General features: G+C 40.4%; 2 protein-coding genes across 4 annotated transcripts; one reads left to right on the top strand and one right to left on the bottom strand.

Moving 5' to 3' along the window:
- The first annotated feature begins 69 nt into the window (after window positions 1-69).
- On the top strand, window positions 70-2787 carry si:dkeyp-38g8.5 (uncharacterized). Of its 3 annotated transcripts, none has more exons than XM_087830813.1 (4): window positions 70-241; window positions 833-926; window positions 1126-1213; window positions 1298-2787. In XM_087830813.1, the coding sequence occupies exons 1-4, from the start codon at window positions 169-171 to the stop codon at window positions 2021-2023; spliced, it is 981 nt and encodes a 326-aa protein (XP_087686939.1). In that variant the 5' UTR covers window positions 70-168; the 3' UTR covers window positions 2024-2787. The 3 variants fall into 3 exon arrangements, with proteins under 3 accessions (XP_087686939.1, XP_087686942.1, XP_087686940.1); XM_087830814.1 differs by lacking the exon at window positions 70-241 and adding an exon at window positions 534-628; XM_087830816.1 differs by lacking the exon at window positions 833-926.
- Window positions 2196-16758, bottom strand: epyc (epiphycan). Its single transcript, XM_035908352.2, has 10 exons — window positions 16530-16758; window positions 13761-13938; window positions 8755-8917; window positions 7853-8419; window positions 7383-7577; window positions 6488-6628; window positions 5986-6144; window positions 5663-5865; window positions 5221-5316; window positions 2196-3296 (listed from the first exon to the last, which is right to left on the bottom strand). Exons 2-10 carry the CDS (start codon window positions 13929-13931, stop codon window positions 3126-3128), a joined length of 1866 nt encoding a protein of 621 aa, XP_035764245.2. The 5' UTR covers window positions 13932-13938; window positions 16530-16758; the 3' UTR covers window positions 2196-3125.
- Window positions 16759-18329: the final 1571 nt, after the last annotated feature.

Below are 18329 nucleotides of genomic sequence, written 5' to 3'. Positions count from 1 at the left end.
TCTGTTCCTGGAGTCTCCCTGTCTACAGGTGGCGGTAGTATGCTCTTTTCAAACACGAGAGGAAGAATGTAGGGTCCCTCGCAAGGAACCAACAACGGGGGCAAGGAGTCTTTTCCTACAAAGAACGCTCGATAAACGGGCTGACACCAAGTACGAGAAATAGGAAAAATGGAGTACGCAGACCACGAGTACACCAGCAGCACTTGCGATATGCATACGCCCGTGGATTTCACATATAAAAGTAAGGACAAACGACAGAAAGTGATTAAATAAGCTAACTATAGCTTGGAGCTAGCTTGCGCACGTAGGAAGTGAGAAGTACAAGTTATGCTGCCTTCATCGGACACTGAAAAGGGTGTGAATTCAAGAACTTCCGACTAGTAGAAGAACCAGAGTAAAGATGATCTTTAAATACGACTTCGGCACTTTTTATTTCTGTTTCTCTTCATCATTTAGTAGGAAGGTTGAAATATTATTGATTTGATTTGTGCGTCCTTTTCGATTATTTTTCCTCTTTCTGTTTCTGTTAAAATTACATGTCTGTCGACAAGGTTTTGCTTGTAGAAAACCAATAACGCAATCCCGGGAGCAGTCATGTTTTCTTTTTCCAGCGAACGTTTAAAATGACGTAAGTCCAAGTAGAGGCTTACCTTTTCCTATGTACAATGCATGCAGCATTTTTTTTAAAAAAAAAATTCAACCAGTCTGTTTAATAATATTATTAAATAATAGGTGTATTTAAGTAATAAATAGTGATATAGTGCTATACATTTTCACACACTCTCATATAGTCATTTGTAACTTATATAATTTTTCTCTCTGTCGTTTTCAGTGAGCAAAAAAGAAATCGAAGACTTTGTAAAGCTGAGGGTTTCAAATACCTACCTCTTCTCTGGAAAGAGAAATACTTCTATGTGGGCATGGAGGTATGCCAATAATTTCAAGTTCCCAGACACTGAAAAATGCCAACTATATAGATTTCGGAACCAGACATACTTAAAAAAAAAAAAGATTGTACCTTTGTCTTTGCCCCATCTTACTACTACCAGTGATAATGGTTCATCGTTGCTTTTGATGTTGTTAACAATTGTTTTAATCACAAGACCTGGCGTATTATGTTTTTAGGACCATTTTGAAACATATGGGCTTACACCGTAAGATGACCCATCATCAAGCGTCTAAAAAATGGGAAAACCTGAAGAAGAGATACAAGGTATTCTTTTTATTTTCATTTGGACAAATAAAGCTTTTTGACAAAGCTTTCCCTTTACTTCCTGCCCTCTTTCTGTCTCCTTAGGAGCTAAAGCATCCTCCAGAAGGGGTGGAAGTGTTTCCTGATGTATGGCCTTATTTCTCCTTGATGGACAATGCAATGGTGGGTCGGCTGGAGGGCAGCGCCCCCATTCTCAAGGCCTTCCCCCACAACAAAGACAATGGGGAGTTCTTGATCAAACCCAAAAAGAAGAAGTTAGCCGCAATGGTGAAGTCTTCTATTGTGGCTGCTCCAACTGAGATTGAATTTCCACTTAATGGGATTGAGGATGGGGAGGTGGTGGCGGAACAGGAGGGACCTCAGGATATAGACTGCATCTTACAAGAGGTGGAGGACGAGAGGAGGACAACGTGCAGTGAGCAACAGGTGACAGAAAGGGAGAAAGAAGTGATGGAACGGGAGCGTCTGGTGCTGCAGAGGGAGAGAGCAGTGCTGGACAGGGAGATCGCAGTTTTGGATCGAGACCGAGCCGTGCTGGAGAGGGAGAGGGCGGCGCTGGACAGAGAAAAGGCAGTAATGGAGAGGGAGAGGGCGATGGTGGAGAGGGACAGGGATGCCTTGCGCAGGGACCGGCTGGCTCTGGAGCGAGAGAAAGCTAGACTGATGAGCCTTTCTCAAGAAAAAGAAGGGTCTGAGGAAGAGGTTACAGAAGAAAGCAGCAGCAACGGCAGCAATGTGAAAGAATCAGATGATATGGACAGGAAACAGAGGCTAATTCATTTGTTTGAGAAGCTTATTGACAATTTTTGAGAAAATCTCAGCTCTAAAATCCTTGCATACACTGGCTTTATCTGCAAAAAATCCCCCTTTTTTGGGCACATTTCTGAGCAGTTCCCAGTTCTCATTTGCCCTCATAAAATTAAAGATCCACATTAATAATTCACCTACTAGTTATCAATAAAAAACGTTGAGCCACTCCTAGTTTGGAGAGGTCTTCAAAATGACTTTATTCACTTGTGGTTATTCCATACAGAGCACACAATAGCAACCTGTTAGCATTTTTCTTTACCCCATCCACAATCAAAATCAACAGCTTCCCATCCCCATATTAAACAATAGTGTTTTGTTGACTGACTCTACACATCAGAGTTGTTGGTATCAGCTATTGTGCATGGTTAAAACATCACTTTTTTTGTAGTGTAATATACCGAAAAATTGCAGTTCACTTAAAAAAAAAAACACCTTTTTCATGATCAGAATATATATTTTTTTATATTACAGTACAGACTTTACAACCACTGAATGTGTTTAAAATGCACATTTTATTGCATTAGATACTCAATTGACTTTTTATCAAGCTCCAGCTTTGATAACTATATTCTAGTATACATTGCCGAAAGTTATTAGATTTATTATTAATAACATTATATTTTTTTTACAAAACAAATACATTTAAAGAACGTTGTCATTTTTCTGCCAACTGTGAAAACAAACACATACATGACATTTGAGGGCTTTTAACAGATTTGTTTTTCTGTGAATACTGCCTGTTGTTCACTTTTAATAAAGTTGTTGGACAGTTTGGCTTTTGACAACATTCTTGTGTGAATGTCTGTGTGTGTGGATATGGATATGAGTATCCATATCTTTTGGTGTGTACGCGTGCTGTTGTGTGCCCTGGGATAAATATCTGAACAACGGGATGAAGATGGAGTAGAGCAGTGAATTACACTCACTAATTTCTGTTTTTTAAGGCTGATAATTAATCTAAATGGTGTTATATCCAGCAGCATGTATGACAGTTTATTGGTAAGGCACTGTTGTAAATGAGATTTTGGATTGACGAGTGAATGAATCGTATGTGGGCTGTTAATATGTACAAATATGTGTGCATGTGGTTGTATTTGTGTGGTTAAATGAGATCCCCGATGGGTATACGGGGCAGGCAGATGTACGCCTGTGGGGTTCTGCTGAGGTTGATGGGGTTGCCGTCCAGACGGATGTCCTCCAGCGCTCTTCTGATGTAGCTGAAATCTTGGAGGTTGCAGAACGTGTCCTCGTGCATCATTTGAATATTGTTACGCTGAAACAGAGGGAAGAACACAATACAATACAACTTTATTTGTATAGCACATTTAAAACTACAGGTAGCCACAGTGCTTCACATAATCCAATCAAACAGTAGTAAAGTACAAAGGCTGATAAGCTAGCAGCTGGGAGGTATTGATTAACCGAGCATACAAGTATACAAGTACACACATAAGCAAGCAAGACTTAACGATAAAAACAAGTTTTCAGCCGTGACCTAGGTTGCACCAAAAGCAATTGGTCAGACGATCTCAGTGTTCTACTGGGAGTATACACGCTAAGGAGATCAATAAGGTAGCTAGGTGTGATATTATTTATAATTTTATAAGTAAGCAGTAGGATTTTGAAATCAATGCGGTATTTAATTGGAAGCCAGTGGAGGCCAGTGAGAATTGGGGTGACAGACTCAAACCTACGAGTACCAGTTAGAAGGCGAGCCGTGGCGTTTTGGACGAGTTGCAATCTATGAAGAAGGGCAGAATGAAGCCCAGTGTATAGGGAGTTGCAATAGTCTAACCTGGATGTGACAAAGGCATGGATAAGCCTTTCTAGATCCTCACGTGGTAAGTATGGCTTGGCCTTAGAAATTAAACGAAGTTGATAGAAACAAGATTTAATAACAGAGGACACATGCTCTACAAGCTTAAAGGAGGCGTCCAGGTAAACACCCAAATTACTCGCAGAATCGGAAAGATAATCAGTGAAGGGCCCGAGGACACCAGTTAGATGGGCTCTAGGGGTATGACTGTCAAAGATTACAGTTTCCGTTTTCTTGTCATTAAGGATAAGGGAATTGCTCAGCAGCCAGTATTTAACTTGTCTTATACAATGGAAGAAGCGAAGCATCGATGAAGTATCATCCTCAGTCAATTCAAAATAAATTTGAGTATCATCTGCATAGCAATGATAAGAGAGTTTGTACTTTTCAATAATACGACCAAGGGGTAACATAGAGACCCAGCACAGACCCCTGAGGGACACCACAGGTGATGGGGGCAATGGAAGAGGAGTAGGTACCCATCGTGACAGAGAAGGACCTCTCTGATAAGTAGGATTTAAACCAACTAAGGGCCATACCCGTAATGCCAACCAGATGTCCAAGCCTCATTAAGAGGATATTATGTTCCACCAGATCAAAAGCAGAGGACAGGTCCAACAAAACTAAGACCACGGTGCGCCCAGAGTCAGTAATTAAAAGAAGATCATTGAAGACCCTCAAGAGTGCCGTTTCCGTACTATGGCACAGTTTAAACCCAGATTGGAATTGATCCCAGATGTTATTCGCATTCAGATAGGTCTGAAGTTGTGATAGGACTATCAAGGATTTTTGACAGGAACGGAAGTTGCGAGATAGGTCTGTAATTAGCGAGGTTTAAGTGATCTAGGGAACGCTTTTTAAGAACAGGTTTCACTACGGCATGTTTAAAGGCAGCCGGAACACAACCCAGTGACAAAGAAAGATTGATTAGTGATAATATACTAGGTCCAATTGCATTAAATCCCTCCTTAATAATGCGAGATGGGAGAATGTCATAAACAAAATTTGAGTTTTTTAAACGGTCAATAATTCCCTTAACTAAGATAAAATCATTATGCATATTAAAGCTAACAATTATAATAAAGATAATAGAAATAGAACTAAAAATAGAAATAACAGCATAATCTTAAGAGTACATTTTGGTGGTTTAAGTACTAGTTTAGTATGAGTGTTAACTTTTAAAGATGTGATGTGTTGTCATTGAGCTACACTACACTGGGATCAGGTCCTAAAATTAGATAAATATTACTTGAAATAAACAACAAGAGCATGAACAAAGTCAAAATGCAGAAGCAGCGAGTCAAAACTGCTGAATTAGAGAAGAGGATGGATGGATGGATGGATGGATGGATGGATTTTTTGGTTTGGCCAGAAGATATACCTGTAGGTGCAGAGACCGCAGGCTGTCTGGTAGAGGCACTGGGATATAATCAATGTGGTTGTCTGTTAGGTACAGGTACAGCAGGCCAGTCATATCCTGTTTAATGTAAGGAAAGATAATCATTAATGGCAAAGAACCTTAGATATTACCTTTGTGAAAGACATTTTAAGGCACTAATGACAATACTAGATTTCAAACACTGGCTTAACATTAGAATTTTGCTAATTTAGTTGTACTCTTATCCTGCACTTTCCTTTTATTCTATTTCCATCCAAAAACACAGTTTCCTGCATTCAGCTGAGATAATACATGTGTGGCTGACAAACTATTGCTCCTTCCAAATGACTAAGAAAATGTTATTTTCATTTCTTGTCGTGAGCAAATACACACAGTTTTACTTGATATGTGCGAGTCCAACTGTAAGTAAAAGAGGTGTACGTACTTTGAATGCCTCTCTATGAATACCCTTTGAGCCAACGTTATTGTGGCTGGCATCAATCAGGGTCATAGTCTCTGGGAAAGATGGCAGCTGGGAGATGTGATTTTCTCGAATCACCACCTCCTCCAGTTCAGGCAGACCCACAAAAGCTCTGTCCTCAATGGATGTTATCTCGTTGTGGGTCAGGTCAATCCTCTTCAGTTTGTCTGAAGGAAGGTGGGAAAACACATCAGAAAAAACTCTTTTTTCATTGTCACTCCAACATTTTAGTTTGCGTTTGGTTCTGAACTAATACCGATGTGTTTTTATTCAAAATGGAAACATACTCATGGAGGCAAAGTCAGACTTGTTGATCTTTTTGATTCTGTTGTAGCGAGCATAGAAGTGAGTGGTGTCTTTGGGGAGAGGGGGCACAGTATCCAGATTCAAGTCATCGCAGTAGACTGAACCACCAAGGCATGTGCACAGCAAGCAAATGGGCATACCTGGAATACATGGACAAGAAGAAGGAAAACAGAAAAAGGAAGACATGCCATAGTAGCTTGTTAAAAATTCCCGAATCCTCCAGAAACAACCGTAACCGTACAACTGTAATCCACAGGTCAAAGTTAATAAAAATCAGGGCCAAGCACACCAGAACTTTCCAAGTCCAAAGGGGATATAGGTTTTATATAACATTCCGATCTATTCAATTCAATTCAATTCAATTTTATTTATATAGCGCCAAATCACAACAAATGTCGCCTCAAGGCGCTTCATAGATACAGAGAAAAGCCCAACAATCATATGACCCCCTATGAGCAAGCACTGCATCTGTTCTATACTGACCTCGTCTGTCAACCACAGGCTCTTCAGGCTTGTCTGGCTCATCAGGCTCACTGGGCTCTGGCAGCTCAGAGCTCACTGACCCTTCTATAGTGCCAGCACCCTCTTGAGGGCTTTGTGTTGTAGGTGGAAGCAGCCTCTCCTCTTGTTAGAGACAAGATTAGGTGTTAAAAATAAAGGTTAGATCATAGACATGGGACAAGACATCTGGCAAACAGTAGCCCATGGTTTGCCGCAGTGTTTTAGCAGTGTTAAGCAAGAGTTTATGACATTTAAATGACAAATGAAAATAAGACTCTGATGTTAATAACATGAAATATGATTTGCAGAGTGGTCGCAAACAGTGTAGGTGTTAGTAAAGAACAAACCGACAGAAACAAATTCAGATGGCTTCTATGGTGGGATACTAAGCTATGAAAGAAAGAACGTTCAGGGAAAGCCACAGGAAGTATTTCTATAATTGATTTTCCCGTTCTGCACACCTGTACCCATTTTTTTTGCAAGATTGCCTGCTTTAACCTTGCATAGTTTATGGGAACCTTGAACATCTTTTATTAAAGTAAACTTTTATATCCTTCTTGATTCTGTTCTGCTTTGGGGTTCTGAGCCCTGATAATTATCATTTTTCTAAAAACAATGCAGATAATGTCTTGATGCATTTTCAATCATCCAGGAAAGTAAATCTCCAAAAGTTGATTCTGTTCATCTGGACGTAGCGTTTTGTGGGAGAAACGTTTCGGAGACTGGAGAAGTCACTTAGATGAGTGTTGAAACGTTTCTCCCACAAAACACTACGTCCAGATGAACAGAATCAACTTTTGGAGAATGCTGATAATGTGAGACATAGCCTTTAGTACCTACACTGCCTGTCTTCCCCAAGTCTAGATTTGGTACTGACCTTCAAAAGTGGTGGGGAGCAGAGTTACAGGGACCTCAGTTTCTCCAGATGCAGAGACACTAGAAATCCCAGAGATTCCGGATACTTCTCCAGAGACTCCATCATCTCCCGAAACCTCTGGGATTCCTGAGAACTCCCCAGAAGTACCTAGTGTCTCCTGGGCAATAATGTCTGGAGTGATTGGCAGCTCCTCCTCTTGTTAGAGCCAATGTTTGGTGTTAGGAGTGGTAACGTTGGGAGGTGAAAGGTAAGATGGACAATGAATCAACCCATTAACCAATCAATCATTCTTGAGAGATAAAATGTTAGAAAGAAAGTGATTATGAGTAAAAAAGTCCAGTAGCACAAATAATTATGAACAACATTTAACTACATTAAAAAGCAAAGCAGTTAAATGAAATTTAGGACAATCAACATAAATCCCACAAAGAATGACAGGTTAGATACTAATATGGTGCAACGATACTAACCTCCAGATATAAATGTTATCCTTTGGTCCCCGGATTCAAAGTCCCCAGAAACCCCAGATATTCCAGAAGCCCCTGAGCTCAAAAGATCTCCGGATACCTCAAAGCCAGACTGGTCTCCTGACCCTCCAGAACCCAAATGGAGTTCAGTGGAAATTCCAGAACCTCCAGAGGCAAAATCAGCCGAGGCTCCAGAAATAGCAGATCCCATGAAATCTCCGGATCCCAAGAGATCCCCAGATATCAAGAGACTGCCAGATATCAATAACTGGCTGGATTCTCCCGAGATGTGGACCTCCTCTGAGGTTCCGGAGATCAGCACAATGTCTCCAGAGCCTCCAGAGCCTCCAGAGCCTCCTGAGGCGCTAGAGACCAGAATCTCTCCTGAGCCTCCAGACCCTGAAGCTCCGGAAGCCCCAGAAGCCCCAGAGGCCCCAGAAGTTCCAGAAGCTCCAAAGGCCCCAGAGGCCCCAGAAGCTCCAGAGGCCCCAGAGGCCCCAGACTCTACAGAGATCCAGAAATCCTGAATGATACGAGGTCTATCAGTGGGTGTCAGACGAAGCTCCACCTCTTGTTAGAGACAAGATTAGGTATTAATGAACAGATAGATGAGATTAACACAGTTCACAATGATGATGATTAGATGCAACAGTAGATGACAAATGGACACATTTAACCACTGACTGCAAGTTAAATGGATGACATGCACATGGAACTGATTATCACAGGTAGACGATGAGGATGATGTGTTTCGAGGAAAGATTAGTGCCTTCTTTCTAAGTTAAGTAATGCTGCTTTCACACATCCAACGGCCCAATGCTGGACAAGGCCCTTTCTCTTTCATATTTACTGAACGTACTCATGAAGTAGTTCTATGATAAAGACTTTTTCTCCTTTTTTCAGACCTTTTTGTGTGTCTGGGCCCATGAGAATCCCAGATCCTCCCGAACTCTGAGGGACTAGCTGGGGTTTTAGAGGCAACTCTTCTTCTTCCTTCGGCTGCTCCACTTCGTTCTGTGTTTCCAGTGAGCCCTCATATTCAGGTGGGGGCAGTGTTCCAATCTCTATCTGAGGGAAAGACAACAGCAGTGAGTTAAAAATATATGAGAACTGCATTTTAAAATAAACATGATAAAAGATTAAATAAAGCATTAGAAAAGTTACTTTTTATGGCTCTATGTGACAGACTTTAATGTTAACAAAAACTTGCATGGGGACAAAACTGTACAGTGCTGTTGGACAAAAGAGATTCTCTACAGGCCCCTTTTCATACACTTTTAGTTGCTGCTTGTTTGTGGGGTTTTCTAAACTCAGCTTTGTATTTAATAACTGAAACGCATACCGTGTTCGTTTGAAATAAGACGATGCATAACAACAGCTGCAATTCATAAAATTTAAATGAAAATCTTTCCTAAAACCAACTGAAAAGAAGCTGAAAGTCTGGACTGCAATCACATATTGACTGTTTGTTTTAAATTCCACTGTGGCTGTGTAAAGATGCAAAACTACAACTGTTGTGGACAAATCAAGGACCTAACTGTACTTGGCATTTTAGCATACAAAAAATGCCTCAGCACTGGCGATGCGCAAACCCTGCTCTGTTTACTATCTCAGCACTCAAAATTTTCCCAGTTACTTTCACATTTAGTACTCCTGTGCTAAACTCAAAGTCAGCACACAAGCACATGATAATTGCTGTTTGTTTGGCTGTTTGTTAACAAGACTGCATAAAGACAGCAGTGTCGAATTCTGTGAAACTTAGAGGAGAGGTTGAGCACACACACAAAAAAAATGATCCAAAGATTTAAGAAAAGACACCAACAAAGATCTCCATAAAGAGGAAAGTATTTTTCGATTTATAACCTTAAATTTTAACCACTAGATGGCAGCAAATTTTGCTGAAGAAACTATCCACTGCAGAGCGTGCACTATTTATCTAGCTCAGATTCATAAAAAAACTAAAAAACATCCAGTGCTGTCCAGTGTGTAAAATGCAAAATAACCTTTGCTCAGACTTTATAGAGATTCAGCCAAGAACTCTGTTTTATATCTGCTAGTAAGTGACCAGTAAAGCAGCAATACTAGATCACAGTAAATATTACAGTATTTTTTTTCTATAGTAAAAAGGCACTGCGTATTTTACATAATCCAGCACACTGGGCAGCTTAAAGACTGTAACAGGAACATGCAGAGACAACTCTGAAAATGTCACAAGTTTCACAATACCAAATTACTTTGTAAACCAAGACTTAACACCTTTGTTGATCAAACAGGCAATTTTAATTGGGGAAATTATAAAAGTGAGACAGCTCTGCCAAACCAAGAAAGCTTTATACACAGCTGTGCTTTTTGGTTCCTTCATTAAAAGCTTTGGGTATAGCCGTTTGCTATTTTAATTATATTTACAGTCTTTGCAGTTGCTCTTCTGACAGCTCAAGAAACCTGCAGTTCTATCCTTCTCCAGATGAGGGCAGTGAACTCCCACACACTTCACACAGGTAGTACCTGATACAGTATAACGCCCCTCAAGGCTGAGTCAATCCTCCAAAAAGGGAATGGTCCTTGTGGAACCAAGACTCACATGGTAGCTGCACAGATCCATTTCTCAGCCTTTTTATCTAGTTTTAACCAGAGTAATCAGATATCTGTAAGCTAAGAGGCATCAAAGGAAATGTATGTCAAGTGAATGCAGTCAAATGAATGAAAACAATTAACTACCTGAAGTGTAACTGAGGAAAAAAGGCTTGTACCAATGAAAAGCCATTCATTCATATATTTTGCATTTTAAAGTTTGCCTGAGAAAAAGCTGAGGATACAACAACGAGGTAGGCCTTTAAAACGTCTTGCACTGAAAAATCTAACTGCAGCCCCCACCCGCCCCCCCTTTCCCCCAAACATATACACCCGAGGGGAAAGAGAGGGCAACAAAAAACACTGAAAAAAAGTTTCTGAAATCCTGGATTTTGGGGAATACGGGATGTGAAAGGAGAAATGTGGAGCGTTAAGCCAAAACCAAAATGTATAAAATTACTGACCAAGCCAAAATTAAGGGTATTACTGTTATATTAGTATATATGCATATATTCATATATTCATAGGCAAGTAAAACATGTTTGAGAGTCAGATGAAATCTTTCCAAACAAATTTCACCAATGTCCTCCAGCTTATGGACACAAAACAAGTGAGCAGTTTGGAAAAGTACTGAAAACTCCATAGACACCAGCCATAGGCTCTTAGTCATATGGGGTGCAGCATGTATGTATGTATGTAATATTTAGTCCTTCGAAAAGCCACATGAGTTAAACTCACATAAACTCTTGCTGAGTGAAAAAGATAGCACACCGTCTACATGCAGAATTTCTATTAAAGGAGCAGAGTCACATTCTGGGAAATTGGATTATTCTCCAAAGCTTAGATAATACTCCACCTGAGTTACACTTTTGAATCAATCATTTTTCATATAGTTACTTCTAGAGTGCAGGTTGGTAAAACTGTGCTACTTTTGGACAGAGTTATGCTATCTATTACTCTTCCGATTGTCGTCTTTGCCCTGACAAGCTGCTGGGAGCACCACATAGACTGTATATTAAAGATGGACATGGGGTCTGAAACGTGGAGAGAACACAGGTTGTGCAAGGTAGTGCATTCAAAAATTCAATTAAACCTGCTTTGTTTCTAATGGCCAGCAGGGGTCAAACCTCTGGCTGCCAAAAGAGGTTTGATTGTTTAGACGTCAATGAGAAAATGTTGTTTCCATATTCCAGGATGTTCCATGGTTTTAAAAAAAATATATGACAATAGCTTAAATCGGTTAAAGCTTAAATCGGTTAAGCTTTAGCCTGGCATTGGTCTTCTTACCTTACATCCTACATAAAAGCAATAAGTCACATTTTCTCTACACTCTGACCAATTATGTGTCATTTACCATTGTTAAAAACTTACATCCAACCTCTGGATGGTAACAAAAAACAAAACAAATAAATAGAAGCTTTAATTAAGTGAACCATCCAGCTCCTAATATGTTATAAAACTCAAGAGAAAATAGATAAGAGGCAGACTGAAGATCATGATGAAACTAATGTGCCTGCATGAATCCAAAGTTGGTGATTAAAGCATGTCCAGAGTATTTGAATGCAGCAGACTGAACAAGATTGGCTTGGATAACAAAGTAGATGAGCCTTTACTTCTCTCAAAAGAGACAAGCCCCGAGGAGAAAGGAGAGAAATACCAAACGAGAGCTGGCCGTGGAAAGTAAAGACTCAGCATTCCAGAGGCATGGAGCTCATCATCGCTCCATTTCTCCCATGAGATCTGATGTTTGTGTGAAAAATACAAAAACCTCTCCTAAATCTTCACTCTTCTTAGAAGAGTGCTCTCTCAGATGATCTGCCCTCTCAACAATACTAAATGAGAGACCCTTAAAAACTGCAATTATGAGTCAAAGCGTTGTGTTTAGATTCTAGTTACTCTAAATGCACTTTGTACTGCTTCTCCTCTTCCTACCCGTGCAGACTTCCACAAAACCTCTTGAAACTTGCTGTGTAATTTCCGATTTTATTAAACGCAGACATTATCAAAGCCATTCTCTTACAACACATGAAAACATTCTCACACCCAGCAGCTCCATATGTAACTCTCAGCTGTAAAACTACACATAAAATACTCCAGTGAAGTTGATTAAGGCTAAAAAGCTTGGGTGGCACTAGTTTCTGTGGAGGTGGATGACAAAAAACAGCTTTTCATAAGCTCGATTGTGGAGCAGACCTTAGATAAGAGCAGTTTTGTAAGTGTAGTTCACATCAGGTTTGATTTAAGTCACTGGCTCAGAGGGAGCCAGCTGAAAATCTGATCTCATTTTGACACTGCCTTGGACTAATTTCCTTGTCACAAAGAACAATAAATTGACATGAATTCTGGCTATAGCTTTCAATCCCACTGTGTCTGCAAGGCTTGCCACATCACTCTCAGGTGGAGCTGTGATATGAGATTTGAAGGGCACTTCTTGAATTCACTTCTTTCCTTTGTAGCCTTTACCGATCTCCATTCATCTTTAAAAGCTGCTCTCCCGCATAGAAACTTCCAGTAATGAGAAAACACCTAGGGGTTTTCTCATTACTGAAGGTCATCTAGTCACTGCTTTTAGTAAAGATTCCAGCTGTCTAGCCTCCAGAGGACTGACATGCACCTGCGAAATCTGTATGAAGATCTGTTGGAAGCAGATAAAGCTTTAGCTGTGTTTGCCCTTTCCCTCTACCTGTTACTTACATGTTTCTGCTTGAAAAGGCAAACATAAAATAAGGTTGAAATCAGCTTCTACACAATAAGCAAAACAGTCAATAGTTCAAAGTGCATCAGCTGCAGTTGGACATCAGTAATATGTAAGTAAAACTGGTGGCTGCAATGTCTAAAATTATTTGGGACGCATAAATCCGGAAAACATTTAGTTTCCCAGTGACTCCTGGGCAGCAGCCGGTTCCCTCTGTGCTCAGTGAACCTGGTGACCTCAAATCAAATTGTCCCAGCAGCCTTTATATTTTAAAACATCAGCTGTCTGTCATGTTGCCGTGATAAAATATGATTCATATTTTCTGTCTATCTTCTCAAGTTTCAGTATAAATCAGCATAAAATTTGTCGCACAGTCTTTACACACAGACTGGAGGACATGTGTCTTCTAAATGTTTGTGAGTATCGGCTATAAATTCAACAGACCACATGCTGCTAAATGAAATAAATTCCATGTCTGTGAAAATGCCTTTAGTTAAAATAGTTATAGCGGTTGCTCTAGAGTAAAAAGTTTAAGGTGACCTATTTATTTTTATGATTAAAGGCAAAAGAGTCTGGAAGGGGTTTAAAAGCCCGAAACATACATTTTCTCTTGCATAAACTCAAAAAAGAAATTGTGTTTCTTACCTGAGGCTCACCAATCGTCAGGACATCCTCATAATCACTCTCCAAATTGAAATTGTCATCATAGTTAGTGCTACTGTATGTGTCTAAGTGCGCTTGCCGGGAAAATCTGGGGCTGGCCACCACCGCTTTGAGGACGAAGAGTCCGAACAGAAGCCACACAAGCATCCTCATAGTCCACCTTGACGAGGGCAGAGTCACAAAGTCAGTGGGGAATGTGTGATTAAAAGATTTTACAGACGTATGTGAAGTATAGCACATTACAGGGAAATTAAACATTCACATGGTGACTTTTTTTACTTAGTAGTTTATTGTCACTTGCAAAATGTAAAAAATGACACGAAAAAAGACGTGTACAGCAAATTTTAAGAGGTTTCCTTAAATAAAACCCTTTTAAACTGGTTCATTTTTACAGTACAAAGACATCTGTTGTGAGTAATGTGGACATGGTGTGTAGTAAAATATAGTTCCATATGCTGTCGGTGCACAGCAGAGCATGCCTTTGAACCTTACTCCATAACCAGTTCGAGATACTGGAAGGATAACCAGTCTACAGAGCTGCACACCAAAGCTTGACTTTGGGTTCCATCTGTAAGGTCAATGAATTCATTATCATGGTGCAGACAGCTCAGGGGATCAAAATATGAGGGCCTCCTGCTTTGCTTTAGCCAGAGGCTTTCTTTTCCATGGAGCAACCATCTTGGCTTAAATAGGTACTCGTCTGTGGTATGTCAAAGGTCAAAAGTCAGAGTTGATCTGATAATGAACCAGGAGAGGATTTTGTTTAGTCTCATTAAGGCTAAAGAATTTTAGAAATTCACTTTCAGCCTGTGGTATTTATGGTTGAAGTAAGGATTTTGGGGATATTTGATCATATAATGGGATACTCTAAAAGTGGAAAATCAAAATTAGTATGTGTAATTTTTATCATTAGCCCTGGCCTAGATACGATAGCTGCTGTTCATAATCTTCTGCACAGGTCTACTTAGTTTACCAAGGTTGGTCAGTTCTTAAGTATTATTCTAAAGTGGGAAGCACTAATAAGATTAACATATGCTAATTGGTGCTTAATTAGCTGGCACCACAGACAGCGGGCTTACGACTTTAATCGTTTGTCAGTATGCTAGTGTGTCAATGTTCGAAACACACTAATAGCAGGTGTAGTCACACTGGAACTGATATATTTTTACAGATTAAAGAGAGTCCTGTAGGCTAGCACAGAGAAAAGGAGCGCAAGGGAAGAGAAGAAGAAGAATTTGACGAAGAGAGTAGACAAGATGTTGGCCCTCAGGGTTAGATGGAGAGAGCGAGGAAAGGACTGAGTAGAAGAGAGCAGCAAGAGAGCAACAAGTGTGTGTGTGTGTGTGTGTGTGTGTGTGTGTGTGTGTGTGTGTGTGTGTGTGTGTGTGTGAGAGAGAGAGAGACAGGTTTCTAAGCTGACTCGACCCCTCACCCTTCACAGAGGGCCTTTATGAGGGCCGGTCGCTGCCTGTCTCAGCACTCAAACTCCAAATTCCACCGAGGTTTGTGGACAGGATGGCAGCGAGTTACAGCTGCAAGGAAAAGCTTCATTCAGCAGCAACGACACTCAAACACACACACACACACATACACACAGAGATCCACGTTCATGCACACACTTGGAAAGACGCAATCCTCTCACAGATGCACACTCTGTTTTAACACACCTATCTTTCAGTGAGAGAAAACTGAGAAACCTCTGCTGCTACTATTTTGGGATGAGGACAGAGGTTATTTAAGTTATGAATCTAACCTTGTCGGTATGAGAGGGACAGAGTTAATATGCAAATCAGTCTCTTCGTTGTCCCTCCAACATCAACTCAGTGCACTCTGCTGAGATAACTTGATCTGACTGGTTATCATTGCTATTTAAACAAACCGCCCGTCATGGAGCTACGCAATCAGCACAGCTAGACTGAACGAACTATACTAAAGACAGAGGTGTGCTTTTACTCAGGCCATCACAGTGTACAGTGTGTGGAAACTGTATGTATGTAAGACTGGAGCCTCCAGACTACTTCTCTGTTATGCTTGGCTTTGCATTGGGCATTCCTGATATTCAGTGATTCTGCCTTTTCCCCTCAAAACCCACAAGCAAATAAGTGATGCCCACTTGGCTGTTGGTGCAAAACAATCTGGGTTATTTGGACTGCAAGAAGGTTTAATTTGCATTGAAAAAATCCTCTATCAAAGCAGGTGACTAGGCAGTGAGAAAAGTATGGTATGCACTTGTATGTAACTATACTTTGAGGGAGAATATTTGCAGAAAGTTTTCAATTATTTAAGATTCTCAGCAAAGTGGAAGACGTTTTCTGCAGAAGTTGAGCAAAAGATGTTATGAAAAGGTGCTATTTATACACTTTTTCATGAACACCTGCTGTTATTTCAAAGACTAAGGTCATTTTTCACAAATACATACACTACAGGAATATGTAACGACATTTGAAGAAACAAGGAAAAATCAAAACCCTTAAATTTGATACTGTGAAACACCTAATACAACTGAAAAACATGTAAAACATTATGGACCCCCCAAAAAATCACTTAGAAAGCACCTGCATATCTTCCAAAGTAAACCCAGGAGAGAAATTAAAGCCCCTGCCACACCATCTTATTTGTGTTGTAGCTCATTTTAAAAAACCTGAATAGGAGTGTTTTTGGAAGGCTTAGCTGAGCAACTCTTCCTGCCTAATCCTCTGCACCAAAGAGCCATCGAACCAGCAAGATGAAGATAGCACCAAAAACTCTTACCTCCGTCTCCTGCTTTCCCGAATGGTCCCGTCAGCCGTGATGGAGATGCTGAGGGCTCCGGGACTTGGCCAATGGTGAGAGGTCGCACAGGGTGCCTTGAAGAGGGAGGGTGCGTGTGTGAAGTGTGTGAAAGGTGTGTGTGTGTGAATTTGACAAGTGTGTAGACGTGTGTGTATGTATAGGTCTGTGCGCTCTGGCAGACCTGAGTGCCCTGCCGCTTATGTGTGAAGGTAGGCACTGAGACTGATTGGACCAGAGCAGATTGCTTTTGGTCACTCAGAGTGCACCCACCCCACACTGTACAACCACATGCACAACCCTCTCAAACATTACACACACTATACACACACATGCACACACACGCACACATCAGACACAGAAACAGAGAGTAAAGGCCTACCACTAGCAAAATATCCGGCCATCCCTTTTAAGAATATGCATTATTTTTCTAAGAAGTTGGCTCAGTCAGATTGAAATATTTCCCTGTGTTTTCCTCAGGTGAAACTCTGGCATGTGTTGCTTTCATGTATGAGGGGGATCCACGGGGACCTTATACACAATGGGACCTCTGTAAGAAGCCCCTGTTAGCATAGTGCTGAGAGGAAGTCCCTGATTTAAGGAAGGCCTCTGTCCTCCTTTTAGGTTGAAGCAAATTTCTCTTTGCACCATCAGCTGCTCAGTGGTCTGCTTTAACTACAAGCCTGATTTTAGTTGTAGGAGAACTATGGATGTCTTAACTGATGGAAAATATTCTGATCAGGGTTCAGACCCCCAAGGCAAGTGATTCTTCTAAAGTCCTGATGTAGATTTAAGGGGAATCTACTGACATTGCAAAGACAGCCTGGCTCATTAATGTCCCTTGTTAAAATAAATATGGGATACATACACACATGCAAACACAGAGAGCAAGTCAGCATTATTTGGCCATGGTTTTGTCTGAACCTTCTCCCTCAGGAGGTAGCTCTAGACCTTATGATGAATGACAGGCAAACCTCTAACCTGCCATATATGCTGGGATTTATATCTACAGCTTTTGTTCTGCCAAGCACTCTTTAGAGGAAAGAACACAATGAACTTTTACCCAAAATATCATACCTAAGACAATGATTTATCACACAGGGAGCATGGGACAGTACCCTAAAAAGTGTTGAAGTTGGTCTCCTGTCAGAACATTTATGTACCCTCAAAGCCCTGTTGGATCCAGGGGTTGGTAAACCTTGGTGACATTTTGATGAGGAAAGAATTAAAAACTCGTTATTTCCCTCTTCCACTTAATGTCTTGCTATAATAATGTGGCTCAGAATGAGGCAAAAGAAACAGTTTCCTTTCATGTCAACCTTTTTGTTATTTTCATGCTAGCAGACTTAACCTTCCTAACAATGACAAATACATTGTGCAAAACTCCTCATTAATGAGGAGTTTTGCACAATGTAGGAGGTCTAATCTTTCCCCATAACTATTGTCTTACTGTATTAGGTATTCACGCACTAAATTTAGCAACTTTATTACATATAACTAACAAATCTTGTTTAGTCAACTGTTACTTTTAGCTAACAATTTTAGCTGCTAGCCATAATGCTATTAGCTAGCTATTTTAGTCACATTTACAAGCAACTGACACTTTTTAAATATTACCTTATTCAAATTAGATGAGTCAGTCTTTCCATATATATCTTAGCTATTGCAACTGTGTTTGAAATATTGCTGAATTAGCTAACTGACTTGAGCTTATGTAGATGTCACTCCAAAGAAGAGCAAATTCTAGTTGTAAAGTTGAAAAAGCAAGAAAATAGCGATTCA

Source organism: Neolamprologus brichardi, chromosome 17 (genome assembly GCF_056152115.1).
Source record: "Neolamprologus brichardi isolate AB-2024 chromosome 17, ASM5615211v1, whole genome shotgun sequence".
Taxonomy (NCBI): domain Eukaryota; kingdom Metazoa; phylum Chordata; class Actinopteri; order Cichliformes; family Cichlidae; genus Neolamprologus; species Neolamprologus brichardi.
Note: the sequence above shows the minus strand (reverse complement) of the source record. Positions and strands in the feature narration are given on the sequence as shown.